General features: G+C 40.2%; 1 protein-coding gene across 2 annotated transcripts in view; it reads left to right on the top strand.

Annotated features, from left to right (window-relative positions):
* Nucleotides 1-5,657, top strand: part of LOC148027153 (pentatricopeptide repeat-containing protein At2g33680-like) — a 41,680-nt gene extending 36,023 nt beyond the window's left edge. Inside the window, exons 2-3 of one of the 2 annotated variants that reach the window (XM_087691698.1) lie at nt 2,071-2,149; nt 2,292-5,657. In XM_087691698.1, coding sequence (XP_087547824.1) covers nt 2,321-4,306 — 1,986 coding nt within the window. In that variant the 5' untranslated portion in view covers nt 2,071-2,149; nt 2,292-2,320 and the 3' untranslated portion in view covers nt 4,307-5,657. Of the gene's footprint in view, nt 1-2,070 lie in introns of both variants that reach the window. The other variant, XM_087691697.1, reaches the window with a different exon arrangement.
* Nucleotides 5,658-24,937: the final 19,280 nt, after the last annotated feature.

The raw sequence follows: 24,937 nt of genomic DNA on the forward strand, positions 1-24,937 counted from the left end.
GGCAAGCTTGCATCCTGTAATTGACTCAAAATACCGAAGAAAGCATTCAAATGCTCTGAGGCAGGCTTAGACTCATCAAGCTTCAAGTTGACCAACTTTGTCATGAGATGTACTTGATTTACAGGAGTTGTATTCTCATAAGTAGCCTTGAGTTTCTCCCAAACTGCGTAGGCAGTATCAAGCCCCTTTGTATCAACCAAGATATCATCTGTGACTGCCATTTTAATGCAAGTAATGGTCTTTTTATTCATTTTAGTCCAATCCTCATCTGACAAAGCAACATGCTTATGTTATGCTAAAGCATCATCACAATCCTTTAGAAAGAGTATACCCTACATACAATCTTCCCAAAGATCAAAACCATTGCCATCAAATTTATGAATCTCAAAGAGATTCCACAACATCAATGAGATTTTTCCCATGAATTAAGCTAATATATCTTCTACCTGGGCATTCCTTGCCCCTACCATAGGATGGTAGAGGGTCTATAATAGGCCAATCTCTAGTATTTTGTTGAATTGGTAACCGTTAATGATTGAAAAAAGTGATTGAGCGACAAATTCACTTAGATGCAGTGAAAATATGCATATCTAGTGTAAACTCATAGTAACCCAAAACAATAGAGCTTGTTATCTATTATGTACTGTGAAAGCATACCAAAACACCACAATACCAAAGGCACAAAATCAATAACACTAATGCTCAGCTCAACCAAAGACTCCGCATTTCATGAAAGAAAATACCTTTGAATGCCTTATCAGGATAGTTTTCATTTGCAAGTAGTAGCACCTGCCAAAAGCTGTGTCAGATGTAGATGCAGTGCCAGCTATCTTCAGCAATAAACAACTGCAATAAAGGGCTGAATGCTTTCAGCCAGTAGCAAGGTTGCTGAATGTAACAAGTACACACTCTTGTACTTCCAAGGTGTTTAAGAGGCAGATGTTTAGCAGCAATTTCAGTCTCAAGTACTGAATACAGCATATACACGAATCAAATCTGATACATTTGCATTAATGACAGCTCCCACTTCAGTAATACATCATCTTGTTCTAAATTATGTGTGCATTCTTGAAGCCCCAAATCCAACAATTCACTCTCTTCTTCGTCAGTGTGTTTTGTTTGAGTTCTTTGGATTAGTTGTGTTCGTACACCTTGCAAATCCTATAATATATACCCCCCCAAACAACAGGGGCTGCCACATGCAGGAAAAAGGCAATGGTGTAAACACCCATCATGGGTTATGAACACCATGCTACATGTCGGAGCCAAAGGTCTAAGCTCCAATAGGGATTTCTTGAAAATGTTGGAGCCAATGGTGTAACATGCATCATGGGTTATGAACATTCACTTATGTGCACACTTTTGAGTATGCTTGTATGTGTGGGGAAACATTTGTCTTTTAATTTGACCATTCAAGAATTCAATTTCCACACACACACACACTCTCTCTCTCTCTTTTTTTTTTCGTAAAACACACACACACACACACACACACACTCTCTCTCTCTCTCTCTCTCTCTCTCTCTCTCTCTAGTTTCTTTCTCTTTGTCATACTCATTGAACCCTTTTCCTTTCTTTCCCCTTGTTAGGATTAGCGATTCCCATAAAGAGGTCCACATGGCTAGGTGAATGGGCATTCGCATCACATGGAAGAAAAAGGGTATAACAGGATATAGGTTAAAGTAATTGATGAGACTCAAAAGTTTCAAAGCACATTGTAATAATGAAGTGCTTGGAGGAAAGCAGTAAGGCATCATGTAGATGTAATAGCTAAGTAGCGAAGCATCGTGAAAGCAGTGAAGCATCACGTAGATATAATAGCTAAGTAGTGAAGCATCGCGTAGATGTAATAGCTAAGTAGTGGGATCTATGCCTAAAGCTAAATCTTTTACCCAGTAAGGTTTACTTAATTCATAGGATTCATGAACTTCCATTTTTATTGATGTACAGGTTATTGTGTTTATACACACTTTATTTGGCAGCTTGTAAAAGATTGCATTATTGCATTCCCACATGATGTATTTTATCACTAATTGCCATTGCAACTTTTGTTCTGACTGAATCATTCAGGTCTTCAAACATTTGTTTGGGCTTCTCACTTGATGTGGAAAAGGCATGTGCGGAGGGGCGGCTAGCTGAGGCATTGCAGGTCGTTGTGCTTATGAAAGATACAGGAAATTGTGTTCCTGTGGACATTTTTTTTAGTATTTTGCAAGGCTGTATTAGAGACAAAGATTTGGTGACAGGAAGAAAGTTATATGCCCTTATTTCAGCAAGTGGTTTTGGAACAGATTCTTTTCTGGGTACCCACTTGATTCGCATGTTTGCCTCATGTGGCAGTTTGGTGGAGGCTCAAGAAGTATTCAACAAATTAAGTGAGCCTACTGAGTTTGTCTGGTCTGCAATAATTTTGGCACACGCAAATCTTGGACATGCAAAAGAGGCTATCGCATTGTACCATCAGATGTGTGCGTCAGACATCAGGCTTAATGGACATGTCTTTGTTTGTGTTCTGAAAGCTTGCTCTGTCATCACAGCTTTAGAAGAGGGTAAGCTAATCCATGCAAATATAGTTGAGAAAGGGTTTGATTCTAACTTGCATGTAGGAAACACCCTTATTAACATGTATGCCAAATCTGGTAGCTTACAGGATTGTTATTGGTTGTTTGAAAGGTTGCCAAAGCGAGATCTGGTAACATGGAGCGCAATAATTTCAGCATATGCTCAGCACAGTTATGCCTTCGAGGCTCTAAGGCATTTTGATTTGATGCAGCAAAAGGGCTTGAAGCCAGACAATGTCATTTTTGTTAGTGTTCTCAAAGCCTGCTCCATTGCTGGGAATTTGGACCAAGGCAAAATGATGCACAAGCTGATAGCAGACAGTGGCTTGAAGCCTGATGTGTTTGTTGAGAGTGCTCTCATAGACATGTACACAAACTGTGGGGGCATAGACCAAGCATGCAGAGTGTTTGAGGAATTGCCAAGGCGGTCTTCTGTTACTTGGAATGCTATAATTTCTGCCCATTTGCAGCATGGACATGGTCATGAAGCCCTTAAGCTTTATGAACAAATGAAGGAGCAGGGTTTTGAGCCTGATCTTGTCACTTTTCTTGGCATTGCAAAAGCAGGATCTTCTGTTAGAGTCCTGAGTAAAGCCAAATGTATTCATGCTGACATTGTAAGGAGTGGCTATGATACAAATGTGCTTATTGGCAATACCCTTATTGACATGTATGCAAAGTGTGGGAGCCTTGATAATGCACATGAAATATTCAAGCGAGTGCCGAAGCCAACAGTTGTGACATGGAATGCTATGATTGCTGCATATGTTCTTCATGGCCAAGAAGAAGAGGCACTCCGATTGTACAAAAATATGCAGACAGAACCAGACATAGTCTCTTTTGTCTGTCTCTTAAAAGCATGTTCAAGCTTTGGAGCTCTGGAACAGGGCAAACTGATCCACGGGAGCATAATTGAGTTTGGTTGTGAACATGATACGTGTGTTGGAAATGCTCTTCTGGACATGTATGCCAAATGTGGAAGTATTGAAGATGGATCCTTGGTGTTTGACAAGCTACCACAAAAAGATGTGATAACATGGACTGCAGTGCTTGATGGATTTGCACGGAACTGTAAATACAACTTGACCTGGCAGTACTTAGAGGAAATGCAACGGCAAGGATTAAAGCCGAATCAGGTTACATGCCTGATCCTTCTCACAGTTTGCAGCAGTCTGGGCCTTGTGGCCGATGGTTGCATGCTTTTCAAGTCCATGATTGAGATTTATGACATTAAACCAACAGTTGTCCATTACAGTTGCATAGTTGACCTGCTTGGACACGTTGGCCATGTGGGTGAAGCAGAAAACTTACTCCAAACAATGCCATTTGATCCTGATTCTGTAGGGTGGACAGCTCTATTGGCTCATTGTGATTCACAGTGTAATATGACTGTTGGAAGGGAGTGCTTTGAACATCTTCATAGACTAGAATCTTCCGAGTCTTCAGGCTATGTAATAATGTCTAAGATTTACTCCATTGCTGGCATGTTTGCTGATATGGACGGAGTTCAAGATTTGAGGAAATCTATACGAGTGTGGAAAAAGCCAGGAAAATCCTCTATTGAGGTTGCTTACAAGGTGCATGATTTTGTTGTTGGAGATGAGAGCCACCCAAAGAGTAATGGTATTTTTGCAAAAATGAGGAAAGCAAGTGCAGAAATGAGGGTGGCAGGATATATGCCATTTTTGGACTTAGTACAACTAGTGTCATCAGGAGACAGCATGAGTGCTGTGGAAAGGGCCTGAACAGGAGTTTCGATTATGGACACAGGTTTTAGGAATGATCAAAGTTTCAGACACACGTGAGGCTAATAAGCTGCTATTCCTAAGCTTGGATTACATTCTGAATGGTCTAAGAGATCTGACTTGCATACACGTGTGGGGACCTGAGCTGCTGAAAGCTAATAGACATGGGGTATACGTGAATCATGGAGCTGAGGTGGTCATAGAGACATAGATACAACTAGGACACAACAGCTATTTCTAAATGAGAAGTATCTGCTTACATGTGCTCGTATCAGATATTGAACAGTTTAAAACAAGGCATAAGAACTCAGTTTACCTTTCTGTTGCCCCCCGCTGCACGATGAGGATTAAAATGTAGGAGACAAAGAAGGATTTGGTGCTTTGGTGTCTCTAACAGAACAATCAAATGTGCAGCGTTGTATAGTGTTAGTAATCTTGGTTTTACTTGGATTCTGATTCAGCTACGAGTTTTGTGTATGACGGGAAGAACCGTAGCTTAACTGATTCAGCATTGACCTAGAGATATTCTTCCAATTGAGCAAGATTATGATTACAAGAACTTTGCTGAGAATTGCTGAGGATTGAGCAAGAACGAAGCAAGAAGACATCACAGCACATCAGAACATGCTCACGATGAGCAAGAACTACAAGTTGTTGAAAAGGTGGATTTCTAAAGCTGATGGATGTTGTACTGTAGTTGATGAGATCGTAGTATTGAAGATACGTCAACATAATATTCTATTGTTTGAGCCTCCCCTGGATACTGTGGTAATAATAGTTCCTGTTCTAGCACCATTATCATGTTGCATTTCTGGAAACAATTGGGAGATACAAGAAGATGACACTGCTAGACTTGGGCACTTTTGCAAGCGTTTCTGATTTTCTGACAGTACGAGGTGACTGGCAGGGTACCGGTTTCTTTGGTTGGCAATCGTGACCAATAGATGTTGCTAGTACCAGAACTTAACAAGTTGGGAGCAACTAGAACTCTATAACTTGCCTTTGTTAACCTGAAAAGCTACAAAGGCAGTCACAAAAGGTGAGGCATGAGGGACACATCAGAATCAAGGCTAGCGAAGTAGATACCCAGCAAATGGCAATCGATGAGGCTAGGATGCAACCATAAAATAACGAGCTCCTAATGAGGTAACTTAATCTCCATGAGATTCTCATCCAATAGAGGAAGGCAGGCTACAAAGGCATGGTAGCCAGAAAGAATGTATAATTTTACTTAAAACAATGTAAATCGTGATATCATTGTCCCAATTTTAACATATACATCATAATCAACACTCATTGTCTTAAATCTAACAGTTTATATAATGATCAATAGTATCATTTTTGCAATTTTAATACTTCAAATTGTGATCAAGGATTTTTGTGAGGGGAGGGTGAGGTTTGGGCCATCTGTGTGCCCCTCCTTCTTGGGAGCCATGAGGACTTAGGATCGTCTATCTTTGTCTCCCGGTGATGTGGCATACTTGATTGAGCAGGGCCAGTTGGGCCTTATGCCTCGAGCTTAAAACCAGGAGAACCCAAGGAGGTTGAAGTGAGATAGGGGCCAAGGGAAGTGACACATTGTGCGTCACCCTTTTCTTAGCGAGCGCAGAGGAAGGAGGGGGGTAAGGGCTTTGTAGCTATACTATGGCGTTGCTACTAAAAACACCTATATAGAGTACTAGTGACTTTGAGCTCTGCTTGGTTTTTAGTCTACGTTTGATTTTTTATACCCAGTGGTAAACTCACATGTGCAATGTCATGAGGGTGTAGACTTGGGATGTGCCTTTTGTTGTATCATTTCTTTCATTGAATAATACAATAGTATACCTTGCTTTTACATATCGTATTATCTTTTTGTGCCGTGTCAAGTGAGTGATCAAGTGCAGGTACATTACACTTGGTATCAGAGTAACTATTACTCAAAGTGAAACAGTGCTCACGAAAGCAGGAGAGAAGATCCATCACTTGAAATTGTCATGATGATTCACATCATGACGTCCCATGCCACGACCCTCTATGTTGCGTTGATCCCTACACAACATCCCCCCAACGCGACGATCCCCAGTATCAGAGTAATTATTACTCAAAGTGAAAGAGTGCTCACGGAAGTAGAAGAGAAGATTCATCACTTGAAATTGTGTTGTGACGACCCATATCATGACACCCCACGCCATGACCCTCCATGTTGCGTTGATCCCTATGCAACATCCCTCCAGTGCGACGATCCCCGATATTGATGCCAGGAGGTATATTTCACGGTGGATTTCGTGCCACGGTGGATTCCGTGAGGTTTTACGGTGGATTCCATAAACTTAGATAACCGGGGCTCATACACAAAGTGGATTCTTTGTGCAAAAAGTTGATGGGGACGCCTGTCTTTTTCGGACGTTTCATTAATTTAGTGTGTACATGGGTGATTCCATAGCGGGTGATTTCGCAAAATATATATTAAATTAATAAACGTTTATGAGTTTAGAGTGCGCACTCGTAATAAATTAAGGTTAGGATTTATTTTTAACCAGTTGATTTATTTATGTAGCTGAAGACTGCTAGGTATTCACTTTTGTCGGTTTAATTGTATTATTTTACTAACGATTGTGAATGCTTCAGTTGATGTGTAGAGATAGCAGCAGTGGCGGAGGAAAGCATTGGAGTTTAGCGAGTATTCGACATATGGATTATATTTTGATAGGCGCCACGTCTATATTTTGTCATGTCTATTGAGACATCGATTATTTATTATTATTTTGTATGCGCCTATGCACACGGATATGTTATTTCTATTTGGGACATTATGTTGGGCGTGCCAGACTCGATGGGCACCGTCCATTAGCTTTATTTCCTATTTTTGTAAAAGCAAACTCAAAAGCTAAAAGCTTGTCATATTTTTGTAAATTGGGCTATTATTGAGCATGAAGATGGAAATATACATAAAATACATGCTTTGTGAAGCGCTCACACAAGGCATGGGGGGAGATTGAACCCAATTGGTCTCTTGCTCTTGTCGTTCATGCTTTTTACATTGTTTTTTGTACAAAAACGTAGAGTTCATTGTTCTTGGGGACCTTCCGGGATTCACTACGTGAGCATTCTGCGACCGATCTGCGCACCAGTGGTATCAGAGCGGAGCTGAGATCAAGAGCTTCCAATCGCTACCCATCTCGTGCGAAGGCGGAGCTCCTGGAACGATCGGGCTCTACAGTCAATCTCGTCGCGAACCGTCGATACAGGCAAACTTCTGGCGATCAAGAACCCCTGTTTCTACTCTCAGATCGCGAAGGACCAGGCTGTACAGGCGGAAGACCACGCAATCATCTCCTTCACCAAAGTCGTGGATATACAGAGTAATTTCTTCTCATCAAGCTTTAAAGCTTAACATTATTAATCAACAAGCTTGGATTAGAAGCTTAATTGCTTCAGAAACTCATCGCGAGGTATCTGAGGCTGTCCGAAAAATCCGCGATGTCAGCAAACGGCTGCCCACATCCTCCACGATCTGCGCCGATTTACAAAATTACCCCCCCTTCCATAAGCTTAAGCTATTAAGCTTAATCAAGTCATTCAAAGCTCTTAACTCCAGCAAGTTAATAAACTTCAGGTCCTGCACTTCCGAAATCAAGTTCTGCAAGTCAACCGTGATCAAGTCCTGCAAGTTCACTAAGTCTGCAACTCTGTAAGTTGGCTAAGTCTGCAACTCTGCAAGTCAGACTAGTCAACTGGAGTCAGAACTGACTTGTGCTCAAAACTCCTAGAAGGGTTGTTCCTGCGCAGAAACTCTGAACTGCAAAGTTGTTCGTGGCAAGATATTCTATCCATACGCAGGTTCGCTGAAGTATTTTCAACATACGAAGAAGGAAATATCGCAGATTTTTTGAAAATTGAGAAAGAAATACAAAAAAAAAACACATAGCCTTGTAACCCTGAATTTGAGCTACGCTCATCCCGCTAACCTGATTTTGAGTGAGAAAGGTCTTTTGAGTTTTACAGGATGACGGAACCACATATGGATGATCCTATGGCTGAAGACGACCTACCTGAGCCTACCATGGAACAAAAGCTGGATCTAATTATGATGCAATTGGAAGAAGAACGAAGGGCTATGCAAGCATTGCAAGCGCAATTGACAAAATTACAAAGAGCGTCTACCGACAAAGAAGAACCTCAAGCTGAAGATTTGATTCGACGTACTATCAACGCCACTCTTGAAGCTCAAACCATTCGCAAGGAATCAAAGATAAGTAAACGAAGTTTCAAATTTCGCACTTTCAATGGCATACGAGAAGGAACGACTGTTTTATCATTCATTAGCCAGTTTGATGACTATTTCCATGAGAAAACCTATCCAGAAAAAGATAAAATCAAGTGTGTTACTAATCATTTGGTAGACAGAGCATCACTTTGGTGGACAGTAGTACGCAAGAGCATAGAATGTCCTGCTACTTGGGAAGATTTCAAGAAGAAGTTCATGCAGAATTTCCTTCCACCGCAATTTCATGAGAAGGCTATCAAGCAATGGGATCTACTTCAACAACGGAATCGTGAGCCTATACCTCAGTATACAGAGCGTTTTTGGAATGCACTCCTACAGCTACGCATGCTTGAAGACGTACCAGAGACGACACATAAGCGGAAGTATATGTCTGGACTTCTTGGACATTACTACGCTGAAGTGAACATGTTCAAGCCTGCTACCCTTGAAGACGCCATCTCACTAGCTCACGACACTGAAGATAAGTTACGCGGTAGAGACAGACGACCACAGCAATTCCAAGCCAATGGTAATTATGGATCTAAACAATTCAATTCTAATTTTAGAAGGTTTAATCCAGGTTGTTTCTCTTCACCATCTTTCCGCAAGAATACCACCTGCATTACCATCCAATGTCAATCCAAATCCTAAGCCTATTCCACAAGCAAATCCAAATGTACCCAGACTTCTAGCCATTGCAAATAATGTAACCAAAGCCAAGCCAATAGTATGCTATAAATGTCACCAGCCTGGACATCTCGCAGCAAATTGTCATTCAAAGAAGCCACCAGCACATATCAACTATCTTGGAGCCATGAACGAAGACGAGCATGAGGATATGCCTGATTTCACTGAAGATGATGATGACACTACTACTACTTCCGACACTTTACCAAGTATGCCTACTCCACATTCATTATTGACTATGAAATGTTTGGTGCATGGAAAGGAAAAGACTATCTTGCATGATGACGGCAGTACTCATGACTTTATTTCAGCAAAATTGATAAAGGAATTGAAATTACAGACTGTACCTACGCATTATCGTATAAAAGCTGCATTTTTAGGCACTAGGTATAATGGTACACAAATAGTACAAGATTTAGAGATTCAAATTGGTTCATACACTGAAAGAAAAAATTTATTAGTTGTTCCATTACAGTCGAGTGACATTATTTTAGGAATGCCTTGGCGACACCAGCATAATCCAGATATAGATTATTCCACACACACAATGAATATTAATTTTTAAGGAAAATCTATTACATTATATGGTATGCATGCATCTAATATTTTTCCACTGCTTTCGCATACTCAAGCAAAACGTGCATTACGCAAGAGTACTAAATCATATCTCATTTGGGTGAATGAATTGCAAGTAAAGGAAAATCATATACACCCTAGGCATAAGGAATTTCTTGCATATTTTAAGGACTGTTTTGCAGAAGACCTACCACCAGGTTTACCTCCTTCACGTCCAGAAGACTATAAGATTGATTTGATACTTGGCACACAACCACCTTGCAAAGCACCATATAGGCACAATCAGATAGAGCAAAAAGAAATCCAGAGTCAAGTTGAAGAATTACTAAATAGAGGCTTAATTCGACTTAGCAGTTCTCCATTCGGTGCCCCTGTACTCTTAGTCAAGAAAAAGAATAATACCTATCGTATGTGTATTGACTACCGAGCTTTAAATAAGATCACTGTAAAGAAGAAGTTTGTACGTAATTTTTCATTACTTGCTTTACCATTAACCAAACTTCTCAAGAAAGGAATTGTTTATCAATGGACCGAAAATCAGCAGAAATCCTTTGACTTACTGAAACATACATTAACCAATGCCCCTGTTTTACAGTTGCCTGACTTTAATAGACCATTCTTTCTAGTTGTGACTGATGCTAGCGGATCAGGAATAGGAGTCGTACTAATGCAAGACAATCATCCTATAGCATATTCTAGTTCTAAGCTGAAACCCTCTGAGCTGAAATATTTCACTTATGACAAAGAACTATTAGCAGTTGTACAAGCATTAAGACAGTGGAAACACTACTTAATGGGTTCAGAATTCATGATAAAGACCGACCAGCAAAGCATTAGACATTTACTTAACCAACCCCAAATTTTTGACCGTCATATCAAATGGGCTTCATTCATTCAAAGTTTTCATCCTATCATTCAATACCAACCTGGAAAAGAAAATGTAGTAGCTGATGCATTGAGTAGAAGACATGCAATTCATAATATTTCTGTCATATCTTTTGATTCTTTGATTGCTATGAAAGATACATATCACCAGGATATTACTTTTCATTCTGATTGGCATAAATCACTTCAAAATAATTTCATTCATGTTGATTCATTGTCATATAATGATGGATTTCTGTTTTATGAAAAGAGACTGTGTGTTACTATTCCATTCCGATCTTTTGTTTTGAATGAAATTCATTGTCCCCCATATCAAGGTCATAGAGGTATCATATCTACATTACGTATGTTAACTGAAGATTTTTATTGGTCGCATATGGATGCAGATGTATCTAATTTCGTTTCTGAATGTTTGATTTATCAAAGAGTAAAGAGACATCATGATAAACAGTATGGATTACTAATGCATTTGTCTATTCCATCTAAACCTTAGGAACAAATTTCTATGGATTTCATTACTGGTTTACCAAATACTAAATCTAACCATGATATGATTTGGACAGTTGTAGATAGATTTAGTAAGCAAGCATATTTCATTCCATGTAAGAAAACTTTAACAGCATCACAGGCAGCACAATTATTTTTTAAAACTGTTTTTACTAACCATGGTTTGCCCAAAGTTATCATTTCAGATCGTGATTCTAGATTTTGTAACAATTTTTGGATAACACTGTTTGCTAATCTAGGCACAAAGATTGATTTTTCATCTGCATTTCATCCAGAAACTAATGGACAAACAGAAGCCACAAACAGCACCATTCTAGATCTTTTACGTGTATATACTATCTCTAAACCTCAGACATGGGATACTCATTTACATTTATTACAGTTTGCATATAACAATACACCGCACACATCTACAAAGAAAGCACCGTTTGAAGTCATTTATGGATATAGATTATCTACACCTGTTGCATCTTTGTCTAATAGAATTCAGAGTGCTGATGATATTGCTAGCATGCATAATAGTATTTTTGATGAGGTTAAGGATATGATTGCTAAAGCCCAGTAATCATATACCAAACAAGCCAACAAGAAAAGACAAGCCATGAATTTCAAAGTTGATGATTATGTTTGGCTGAGAATAGAAAAACGTAGACTGCAAAGTGTAGATAGACATCCAGTTGTCAAACTAGCTCCTAGATTCTATGGACCATTTAGAATCATTCATAAAATTAATGATAATGCATTCAAGTTAGAATTACCATCTCATTGGAAAATTCATAATACATTTCATATTAGTTTATTGAGACCATTTAGAGGCCAATTACCTACCCACCCTGTTTATGAAAACCCACATTTATTAGAGGAAGAGACTGAAATACTTGAACCAGAAGCTATCATAGACACTGACTTTATGACCACTAGAACTGGCCGCAGGTATTCTAGATATCTAGTAAAATTTAAGAACCATCCTGTAGAGGAAGCACAATGGATGCACGCTAGAGACTTAAATCCTTTCCCCACTCTGTTAGCTCCACATTGAGGTCAATTGCTATCCCACCCCAGGGGTATGATGCCAGGAGGCATATTTCACGGTGGATTCCGTGCCACGGTGGAATCCGTGAGGTTTTACGGTGAATTCCGTAAACTTAGATGACCGGGGCTCATACACAAAGTGGATTCTTTGTGCGAGAAGTTGATGGGGACGCCTGTCCTTTTCGAGCGTTTCATTAATTTAGTGTGTACATGGGTGATTCCATAGCGGGTGATTCCGCAAAATACATATTAAATTAATAAACGTTTATGAGTTTAGAGTGCACACTCGTAATAAATTAAGGTTAGGATTTATTTCTAACCAGTTGATTTATTTATGTAGCTGAAGACTGCTAGGTATTCACTTTTGTCGGTTTAATTGTATTATTTTACTAACGATTGTGAATGCTTCAGTGTTGATGTGTAGAGATAGCAGCAGTGGCGGAGGAAAGCATTGGAGTTTAGCGAGTATTCGACATATGGATTATATTTTGATAGGCGCCACGCCTATATTTTGTCATGTCTATTGAGACATCGATTATTTATTATTATTTTGTATGCGTCTATGCGCACGGATATGTTATTTCTATTTGGGACATTGTGTTGGGCGTGCCAGACTCAATGGGCACCGTCCATTAGCTTTATTTCCTATTTTTGTAAAAGCAAACTCAAAAGCTAAAAGCTTGTCATATTTTTGTAAATTGGGCTATTATTGAGCATGAAGATGGAAATATACATAAAATACATGCTTTGTGAAGCGCTTACACAAGGCATGGGGGGAGATTGAACCCAATTGGTCTCTTGCTCTTGTCGTTCATGCTTTTTACATTGTTTTTTGTGCAAAAAGGTAGAGTTCATTGTTCTTGGGGACCTTCCGGGATTCACTACGTGAGCATACTGCGACCGATCTGCGCACCAGATATGATGATCTCGACACAACTCACCATTTAAAGATGTGACGTGGCTTCCTCGCAGCATAACCACCATCTAGAGATGAAACACAACTTCTAAAGAGAGGAAGAAGAGCCAAGGTCAAGAATGGAGAGAAGCTTAGGAAGAAAAAGTAGCAAGACTAGAGAGGCAATTGGAGAGTATGTCAGGCTTGTTAGACTCAATTTGGAGGAATATACAAATGAACAAAGAGAAGGAAAAGAGAATAAAGTTTGAAGTGTAGCAGGTTTACATGGAGTAGGTGATACAACATTAGGAGGAAGAGAAGAGACATAAATTGCAAGAGGAGGTGGATAGATTGGCAAATAGGTTAGCTAGGGAGAAAACTTCTAGGAGAGCTCAAGATGCAAAGAAAGACAAGGAGAAGGAAGTTGAAGTAGGAAGTAAAAAGAAGGAAAAGAGGCAAAATAACAAGGATAATGAGGAGAGTGAAAATTTTGAAGATGACCATGGCAAATTCAAGATGTCTCAATCCACCAAGTACCAATAAGTATGTTAGAATCATTGAAGATAGAAAGGGGAGAAGTGGCAACCATCTATCTAGAGGAAGACATTGCTAGTTGGTATCTACTGGAACAAGAGCAAGGATGAATTGTCTTCTCATGGGAGGAACTTCAAGAGAAACTCAAAGACTACTACATCCCAAAGATGAAAAAATTCAAAGTTAGAGATGAGTGGAGAAATCTTAAGCAAGCACATGGAAAAATGAAGGAGTATGCCAACAAGTATAGGCAGTTGATGTTGTAACTACCCAACATAGACATAGACACAAAGTTACATGGATTCGGCATAAGAATAGGCCAGGAGAGACGTGGAAAAAGAACCGACTAGTCTGGTAGAGGCCATGAGAATGGTTGAAAGGTTAGTAAACTTAGAAGAAAGGAGAACAACCCAAGGGAATCAAGCTTGATTCAACACCAACCTTACCACTAACTCTTGGACCTCGAGACCCAACCTCCCGAGAGGCCCCGTCTCAGAGATTCGAGGTCAAATCTCAAGCATAACCCCAGCCACGTTGCGATTAGCCTTGGTACCAAGAGGAGCATTTGGACAGTGGGGAAACAACCACTATAGACCAACCCCTAATACATCTTACGCGTCTGCAGGTTTAAACACATCATGGTAGAGACCCCAAGCTTTAGTGATAGGGGTTAGATGTTTCAAGTGCGGGGGACCACACTACCAAAATAGATGCCCCATGGAAGACATAGCCTCAACAAGTGGGTCTAGGGTAACAACCACAAGCACATATGGAGGAGAGGAGCCACAACCCCGGCACATCTTGAAAATTCCCAATAAAAGTGAAGAGAGTCGAGACCACCCAAAGGAGGGAAAAGTTAGGGCACATTCCAATGCATGGTAGCTTGGATAGCAGCAACACAACACTTATATTGTAAGGATAGAGTGAATGAAGAGGATCAAGCAATCATGGTGGATACATGAGCCACTCGCAATTTCATCACACCAGATTGTGTAGCAAAACATGGGCCCCAGATGGATTAACAATGACTTTTACACAAGGAGAAGCATTCTTTAAGCAAGAATGTCCCCAAAAAGGTTGGCATGATGATAAGTGTTTAGAAACCCATTCTCACCTTACTCAAGAGGAAGCATATGTGATTTGTACACATCTCTTAGCATGAGCGGCTTTTCATTGCATTGTGTTAAGAAAGAAGCAAGCCTACTTAGTGAAGTTGGATCATGGATTTATATTAGCTCTTCTTAGGACATGACAATAAGGAGGCTTGAAAGATTTTCAACCTCCCTTGACCTCAAGAACCTTTACATGATTGAAGGTGTGTTGTATGGATATATGACCTCACTTTATCAAATACTTGGGTAGCCATCTCTTCCTTGATAAAGTGAGGTAGAGCATGATTCGAGATGCCATGGATGGGCTGCATAATGGCTAGACACATGATCCAAATAGACTACTGGCAGAGCATCTCTTGCACACACATGATGAACTCACACCATTCCTAGACCATATATTCAACTAGGCCTTTTGTGAAGATTTCATGATTAACTAGTGAGCTAATACTATAATATTGATCTTAAAAGCGGATGATCCTATAGTTTGAGTTACTATATACAACCATCATAGTTGGCCATGTGCTAGCCAAGCTCAATGGATCTATACTTGAGCATGAGCAATAAGTGGATCAAGACACATCAACATAGGGCACATGGATAGGTGGGTTTTAGTAGGGGATACTTCGGACCTGGACCATATTTTCACACTCTGAGCCATTGTTAAGGACAACAAAGCCCATGGGAGGAAAGTATTGTTTCTTTGTGCATTTTTGCAAAGCATTTGACATGCTATCACGAGGAATTTGATGCGCAAACTACATGATATGGAGGTACAAGAATAGATGAGATGGGAAGTATAACCTTTGTTGAGTTTGAGATTCACGGGGGATATTAAAGAAGATCACTAGCATCATTAGTGTGAATCAAGGTTTTCCTCTATCACCCACACTCTTTTGGATTTATATCACTGAGATTTTTGCTTACATTAATAGATTTGGAGGTCCGTGTGTCATTGGAAGAAGGAGTGTCGAATCCCTTGTTGCTCTATGTTGATAGTATTATACTCATCTCATATACATTGGAGCGATTGCAGAGGCATCTTAATGCATTACATACCTTCTATTAGGAAATAGATCTCATGTTAAACCTTGGGGAGACCGATATAATAATGGTATTCACCTCAAAATAATGGATGGACAAGCTACCATATTTCACTTATGGTGAGACAATATGAGTTAAGAGGTATTTTGACCTATAGGTAACTTTCGTTGGACCACTTTACCATAACAAGAGCAACAAAGCCTAGCAAGATGGTACAACCATTTTCTAGCATCCAAATTTAGTCCCATTATCCCATCCCTATAACATCCCATGTTACAGCCCTGTCTCATGATGATAAGAGATGGAAATTCATGCCCTCATCCTTGTTCATGTGATGCTAAAGGTAATGAACACGATATTTGAGGTCGGTAATATTTTGGAGGTGTTGGAGTCATCCATAGTGGTCTCCATTCCAAAGAAGGCTGATCTCACCAATCCCGACAATTACCGCGGCATATCTCTAATTTCGCTACTTCTCAAAGTGCTAACGTCGATTCTAGTCTCTAGGATCTATAAGGCCCTAGAGAGCTACAAGTTCTTCCTCAAAGCACAAGCCGGATTTTGTGAGCACGAGGAGTGCATTGGACAAGTTGCATGCCTCGAGGAGATAGTGAAGCGCCGACATGTGGAGGGTAAACCAACATACGTCACCTTCATTGACTTATGACATAGTGCCGCACCGAGCCTTGTTCTGCAAGCTATGAGCTTGCGGAGTGGAAGGACGTTGTATCCGGTTCATAGAGGGTCTATACCAAGCTTCTAAGATAAGGGTGAGGGTGGGAGATCTCCTATCTGAAGCCATATTAGTGAAGCGAGGCGTATGCCAAGGGTGCCCCCACCCTATTCAACATATTTATTGACGATATCATGAATGAGTGTGACAGATTTGGAGTTAGTGTTCCCGGGCTTTGAGAGAAAATTTAGGGGTTGCTTTTTGCAAATGACTTAATACTGCTTGCAGAATCCCTCGAGGAGCTGCAAGCAGCGTTAAACCGATTGAACGAGTGGGCCACTAAGTGGGGAATGAGCTTCAATCTATCCAAGTGCAATATCATGGGGCTACATCACCTGCATTAGGTTTCCCTAACATAACTCTAATTTAAATAAATGGTCAAAATCATGAACAATCCAGATCTTGGTGTTAATTTTCCCATAAGTCCTCTATGACCAATTTTATTCGTTTAGAATTACAAGAAACATTTCAAAAAATCCACTATTCTAGTAAGACACTTGTAAGGAGAAGGCATTGGATAAATACTAGCTAGTCATCTTAATGCTACACTAAGTAATTAAAGTAGTTATAACTTTGTATCTTTCACTAGAAGATCTAAATAAGAAACTCGTATGTAGTTCACAACTAAAAGATGGAAATTTCAACAATTGGTTCTTATGTTAATGCCTAATGAAAGATAGAGGGAAGTTGATTGGGATTTGTTCACCAATACTAGCTAGTCATCTTGATGATGCACTAAGTAATTAAAGTGGTTATAACTTTGCATCTTTTACTAGAAGTTCTGAATAAGAAACTCATATGTAGTTTGCACACTGTTGCTTGCACCATAATCTATTGTTGTGCTCGCTATACTCTATGCCATGCTTTACTATTTGCACCTGCCATACTCTACATGCTACCTATGCAACACTTTGTTCCACCCGCCATACCCCAAGCCTACTCTGATGCTCACCATGCTCTATGCTTGCTACTCACAAAGGTGCAACCTTTGTAGGCACACCAAAACAATGCCTCTGCGGTTTTGTGTGTGTGTGAGAGAGAGAGAGAGAGAGAGAGAGAGAGAGGGAGAGGGAGAGAGAGAGAGAGAGAGAGAGAGAGAGAGAGAGAGAGAGAGAGAGAGAGAGAGAGAGAGAGAGAGAGGCATGAAGTAGTTAGGAGATCTAAATTCTATCACCAAATTCAAATTCTTCTCATTAGAAAGTATTTCCCATTGGTGGCATATTTTTTCTCAAAAGGCTTTTATGTCCTAGTTATGTATGAAAAAAATCTTCATGCTTGAGATAGAACCCTACTAACTGCAACAATACCATTGGAATCAATAATAACTTAAAAAATTGATATTGGGAATTGAGAGCTTCAAAAACTAGAGTTGTGACTAAAGATGTCTCAAGTGTTTGGAAATTTTGCTCTTGAAGTGAAGTTAGCTTTTTAGAGTATTGCAAATATAAAACCCCCCTAATGAGGCAATGTAGTTTGCCTTTGCCTTCATGATTGATAAGCTGAAAATGGTAGTGATGAGGATGAAGAGAGGAAAATATTATTGCCTTGACGACATTCTTGTCAAGTCATACAATCATTTTCTGGAAAATTTGCTAATTAAATTAGAACACTTGGAAATTTGATTCCCTACATGAATAAGGGATCGATTAAATTCATTCCCAAATGTTTCAATAGGCTAAAACTTAATAATTGGTGTCCTCTCACCATATAAAGTAGTGGCTAAAAATTTGGCTAATAGGATCAAGCATGGATCGATGAATGGGATCATGAATCGAGAATCTATCCAATTGAATATCAATAAGTTGCTACCTGTCGAGTATTATTCTGACAAAGCTTAATTAAAAACAAGTCTTTCGATTCCAAAAACTTTTTGATTTGAATTTTTGGACAATTATATACAAAATGTAATTAAATTTGTAGCTTATGAGTCTTAGCGAAAGCTATAGAGCTCTCTATTTGTTTGATCTTAACATTCATCTTATTTTGATATTATTTGCAAATGTTGCCAAAAGTGATCATTTCATTTTATTGCCTAAGTCTCAAACCGTACAGTGTATAGGTCCTTAACCCTTCCACCCTGAATAGGCTATTAGATGGTTATTGATTGTGTGTCAAAGACATTCAGGTCAAAGTATGGCTTTAAGATTGAGTGATGAATCAATGGATGTTGCTAGAAATTCTGGTAGTATGATACGAAAGAGGGAAGAAATTCATAGGATTGGCAGAAGCTTTTGCTCTAAGCTTTGATTCAACTTTGTTCAAGAGGTAGGAGGACTCATGAGGCAATAATAAATTCGGCTCTCATAATGGATTATGCACTCAAAGGATGGGGGGGTGCATGGATGGTGATCAACATGGACTTCAAAAAGGCCTATGACAGGGTGATTTGGAAGAAACCCCAATCCCCCACCACATGGCACGTCAACCCCCCTCCCCCCTTCAAAAAATCCTGCTTTGCTCAATCTACCAATGGAAATATTGCCAGTGGAAAGACTACCAAGCAAAAAGTTACCAGTGCAAAGGTTGCCAGTGTAAATATTGCCTATTGAAATTGCCAATGGAAAGGTTGCCACTGTAAATATTGCCAGTGGAAAGGTTGCCAATGTAAAGGCTCCCAATGTAAAGGTTGCCAGTGAAAATCCTGGCCACTGACTTTGTTTGCAAGAGGTTGTGCTGCGGTTTTTGGGAGAGAGGATGTGTGTGCCACATTGTGGGGGAGTGGGGTTTTTTGGGGTTGGGCGAAGCAAGTTTTTTGAGCGGGGGCGGGTGGGACAATGTGCCATGTGGTGGTGGGGAAGCAAGGTCTTTTGGGGTTTGGATGGAGCGGGATTCTTGGGAAGGGGGGGAGGGGGTGTTCCATGTCATGGGGCGGTGTGGGTTTTTTTGTGGTTGGGTGGTGAAAGGTTTTTGGAAAGGGAGAAAGAGTGTTAGGGGAAGAGAGGGGGGTGTGTGTGTGTGTATGTGGTGCCTTTTCAGAGTGGAGGTTGGGTGTAGGGATTTCACCGTGGTTTTAAATGAGTGTTAGGGGAAGAGAGGGGGGTGTGTGTGTGTATGTGGTGCCTTTTCAGAGTGGAGGTTGGGTGTAGTGATTTCACCGTGGTTTTTAGGAGAGGGTGTGTGTGCCATATCATGGGGGAGTGAGGTAAGTTTTGGGGGTTTGTGTGAAGCAAGGTTTTTTGAAAGGGGGGAACGACGTGCCATATTGTGATAGGGGACTGAGGTTTTTTGGGGTTAGGTGAAGTGGGGTTTTTGGGAGGGAGGGGGTGGTGTGCCATGTCGTGGCATAATGTGGGGTTTTTTGGGGTTGGGTGGAGTGGGGTTGAAAGTTTTGAGTGCATTGGGATTTAGGCAGGCCTTTGGCAACATCATTGGGGCATTGTTCTCTAATGCAATTGCAATTGTTCTAATCAAGAGGTCTATGTGGCATTCCCTAGCCCCTCTACTGTTTGCTCTAATTATTGAGCCTATTCCCAAGAATCTTGGGGTGGAAGTCAAAGAAAGTGCCATCCACCATTAATCACTCAAATAGTAACAAATGTTTCATGCAAAATTTTGTAAATGACAACTTAAATGAGTCTTAGGATGCTCTCTGCATTGTGGGTGAGCCCTCTTAGAACTAAATGAATCTATCTTTCCTTTGATGACCCTCTTGATTGGTTGCAAGATACTAGTTTCAAACTAGTAACTCTAGGCAAGACCTCTTAGTACTTAGGATGCTTGCTAGGCATTGGAACTACTATTAAGGATAGGTTCAACCCAGTTTTTTGACAAAATTAGCTCTAAATGGCAAGTTGAGCAATAACTAAGATAGGTTTGGAGCCTCTTTTGGTGCTAATTCATAATGTTAACCACTTTCTACATGGTTTCCATGTTCTGATTCCCAAATTCATGTTGGTTGCAAATAGAGAAGTAAATCAAAGACTTCCTATAGACTTATGATGCTAAGAAGACCATCTTAGTGGTAGGGGAATACGTGATTGCACAAAAAAGCATGGGGGGCTTAGGAATTGAGGCCCTAAAAGAGAAAGCTATTTGGCTATCTGCCATTTGGCTAAGGAAACTACACACTAATATTTATTGGGCCTCAATCTTGAGACTGTTTGTTGAGACATGTAAGATCAAGCTCAAAGGGTTTGAACACTTGGGATGATTGGACAGGATATTAGGGGACTTGAAAGTTACAATAACCCAATCCAACTTAGCTCACACTCTACTTTCTTACTTCTTGGAGTATGCTATTGGCCAATGCTAAATGGGATCAATCTAACTAATCTCAGTCTCTACTTCCTTCTTGGAGAGTGCTACTAATTTGGTTCGTACATATGGTATAGGGAGTGAGTGTGCCTATCCCCAAGCACATCATTGAGTTTCACCACCATGAAGGTTTCATCTTAGGTGCAAGGACCAATCTCATAGAGGAGAGATCTCTTCATTACCATGGCTAAATTTCAAAGACTTGTGATGACTAGGATGGCTCTAGGGAGATTATCACGAGAGATGGGAAGGATCATGTAGTATGAGCTTGGAAGAGGTTTAGAAGATCCCCATACTAGTTAAAGGATGGGATTTGTGGTATGCTTGATTATTTGGGGGAGTTTTTGCCTAGTTTTTGGGTAAGTTTTGGCCAATCAGGATGGATTTATATGCTCAAATTTGAGGAAAGATTGGATTTGGCCAATAGTCAAATGAAAAAATTGTATTTCCTTGTTTGTAGTAGATGATCTATTTTCATTATATTTTTTATGTGCACTAAATTTCATGAAAGAAACCTATGCGTAATTTGCTAATTGACGGAGCTAGTTTTGAATGTCTCACTTAATTATGGTGGGTAATTAGCTAACTAAGAACACATTTGGGTGCAAGTGTGGAAAGTGGATGGATAACATCCAATGAAAGTTGCTACATAAGAGTGGACCTAGTTAGTTGAGTGGCTTCTCAATGACTTTAGGTCTAGAGTTGAAACTCTTACTTCCCTAGGGCCCAAGTCTAACATCCCCACACAACAATGTTTTAGGGAGCCGATATGAGATAATGCCTTATGTGTAGAGGGGTCAACATTATATTCCCCCTCACCTCTTATTATCATTGAACCAAGTGTGCTACTTGCATGCTTCAAGTTTTCATGGATCACATAAGTGGATTTCTTAAATCAATGCTAGACTGCCATTTAGGTGGCCTTAGTTAAGCTTAGAACCTTGGGTCAATCTCTAGTTTCTTCTATAGCATGATAGACCCAAAGGCTATCTAACTGACCAAGACCATGTGTTCCATGGGTCTAGGTGGTATCCCTTAGAATATGCAAGTCAGTAGAGCTATCAAACATCACTCCCCTATTTTTCTAAGTGCATACGTCTCAACTTGCTAGTTGTGTGGAAAACATAAGTAATCCTATTTGTTTAGTCTAAGTGTATCTTTAGTCATTTGAAATCTTAGATAGATGGAGGCTTCTTTTAATGAAAAGGACCTCTATAACACTTACTAGTAGTGACCATCTTGACTCATCCTTGCAAGTGATTATCTTGACTCATCCTCACCCAAGAACCTTTAGTTGTTGTTAACACCCTTCTTAGATAGATGGAGGCTTCTTTTGAATGAAAAGGAACTCTGTAACACTTGCTAGCAACTATCTTGACTCGTCCTCGGTCAAGAACCTCTAGCCATTGATACCCTCCTTACTCCTTGAGATGGTATATATGTGGAGTAGCATGAGGGTACATGACATGAACTCATGGAATGCTATCGTTAGGTAAGGTGGAGAGAATTGAAGTACAAAGTAATATTTCCCTCTTCTTTGTTATGGACTTATTCTTAAAAAGAGTATATATGATGAGACCATAAAAGAGCATGATTGTGGAAAAACAAAAAATATATTAAGGAAAGCCTTGGCATCACATGTGTTCTTATTTATCTACAATCGTACTTGATAGCTAATGATCTTGTTTAAACATTAGTCAAAGGAATGGTTATACAAAAACAAATGGAGACTATATAAATGCAATAACTTTGTGGTTGATGCTTTGTAGATTAAAAGAACTCACTGGAAAGGTATAAAATCTTACTTCAGGGATGGGAAAAGGCACAAATGTGCTAGGCAACGATTGCTTTTCTTTCTCCAAAGAACCCCTATTTGCTAATTTTGTTAGAGGATACAAGAACATGTTGATGAGCATCCATGTGGTTTTCTTCTAATATGGATAGAACTATCAAGAACTAGTGTGATTGAGGATGAATATGACAATAAACTAAGACTTGATCTGATCTTGATATCCTTAATGTGAGGGTGGGTAACTAGGTGACTATGTTATAGAGGTGGATGTATACAAAGATAACTATGCTATTATTGGGGGTAAAGGCACCTCTACCTAGTTGCCTGTGTATTACTACACTGACAGTACCCGCGCGCCTGCACCTTGTATAGGTGGTGGATGCCCATCATTGTCACTTCATTCTTTATTCTTTCAGTGACATTTGAATAAAGGGAAGGCCAATCACACATTATGACTGTTGGAGTTCCCACATTTGGAGTCTCTCCCTCTCTTGCTCCTGCTCATTCCATGTTAACCCTCAAATGAACAAAGGTGGAAAATCCGAAAAAGCTAAAGCAGAAGAAAAAGATAAAGGCCAAGGCAAAGAGAAACGAAAGACAAAGACACACAAGTAGAAGAGTCCTAAATAAGGGAGAAAGGCGCACAAGGAAAAGCGCAAGTCAAAACTTTTGTAAAAGAGCGCAAGCGCATCATGGTTTAATTCAAGGAGTGCCGGGGCTCTCACCCGTGCAATTTGTAAATGTAGACGGGCGGTGGAAAGGAAGCTAGGAAGATAGAAGGACAATGGAAAAAAGGGCCTAGGCTCCGGCCAACCATGTAAAAAAGAGAAAAAGGGGATGACCGCCCAAAAGGGATTTAGGGTTTTGTATATAAAGTTAAAAAGTGAATGAGAAGCTCATTCTTGTGTGTAGCCAAAAGTGGCTCTCCTCTTCTTCTTCTTCTTCTTCTTCTTGCTTGCTTGAGCTTGTGCTTGAGAGAGGGAGTGTCAGAGTATGAGGGAGTGAGTGTGTGAGGGTGAGGGACCGGGGAGGAGAAGCTCTCCATCTTCTCCTCTCTTCTTCTCTTCTCTTCCCTTCTCTTCTCTTGTCTTGCTCGCGGCAATGGAGCTTGGAGCGTGGAGCTTGAGGATGGAGCGTGCTTGAAGCTTGCACTTGGATCGTGGAGCTACTGGAGTGCGCGGGAGAGGAGGCAACTCGATCGGCATGGAGGTAAGCTCACTACACCCATAGATATGGATGGCGCGTCGGCTATGTGAGAGGTAGCCATTAGTGCTCGGCTTGGAACGCTTGAAACAATAAGCGGTCCGAGGGTCTTGGCGGTTGAGCGAAAGCTCCCACATTCCACCATAGCTTTTGCTCCCACTCGTACTTCCACTTTAGGACTCACATCCCTTCAACTATTATTAGAGCCTTCTTCTTTGTGAGCTTGAGCTTCGGTACACTCTTAGCTTCCATTTGAATACCTATAGTAGTCATCTCTTTGTTGGCAGCCATAACCACTCCGTTCGAACTTCCTATTTGTTATATTCTTCTTGGGCACTCTTCGAGCCTTCTTGAGAAAGTTGGAGCAGTCTCTCATAGCCCTCACCCTACTAGTGCACCATCACGTTGTGTGGAATAGGCCCTTTTTTAGTAGCAACTCACGTTTTTCATCTCCTACATCATATCTTCTTCATTGGGCAGCTATATAAACACTTATACACTTGGTTTTGATGCTTGGCATTGATCCTTCCACTATTGGCATTCGATTTGAGCATTACACTCATTGCCATTGGTTGGATGATGCTCAGTTAATGCTTATATATTCGGGGATGCTATGTTATTGCTTGGAGTTACTTTTGGACTAATTTAACGACTTCATTTACTCTGTTTTGGCTAAGGTTTGCTGGCTAGAAATATAGGGTAGCACTCTATTTGATGCTTCTATGGTCAGCTTTGTTGCTCCTATGATGCCGGTTATGATGAGGTGATGTCTACATGTACGGGAATGCTATGCATGTGTTATCAGTTGGATTTGGAGCTGATTTTGGTACTAAAATAGCTTGGTTTGATAGTGTATTCACTACTATATATAGTAGGGTTGAACCTCTTTTAACAAGGATTTTATATGCCTATTGCTCCTGGCTATGATTCGGGTGTTCTATATGCACTATTGATGTGTACCATTGATGCTAGTACACTCGTATATCATATGCCCATGATTTGAGGTGGCTTTGAGCTTGATTTGAGGACTAATTTACTTAGTTTTGACAGTGAATTGACAGTCGAAGTAGAATGCAACATCATCAAGCTATCAATGCGAGGATGACTAGACATGACAGTCCTGATGATAGA

The sequence above is a fragment of the Lygodium microphyllum genome, chromosome 13 (assembly GCF_053477565.2).
Source record: "Lygodium microphyllum isolate KBCC chromosome 13, Lygodium_microphyllum_v1.1.10, whole genome shotgun sequence".
NCBI classification, from domain to species: domain Eukaryota; kingdom Viridiplantae; phylum Streptophyta; class Polypodiopsida; order Schizaeales; family Lygodiaceae; genus Lygodium; species Lygodium microphyllum.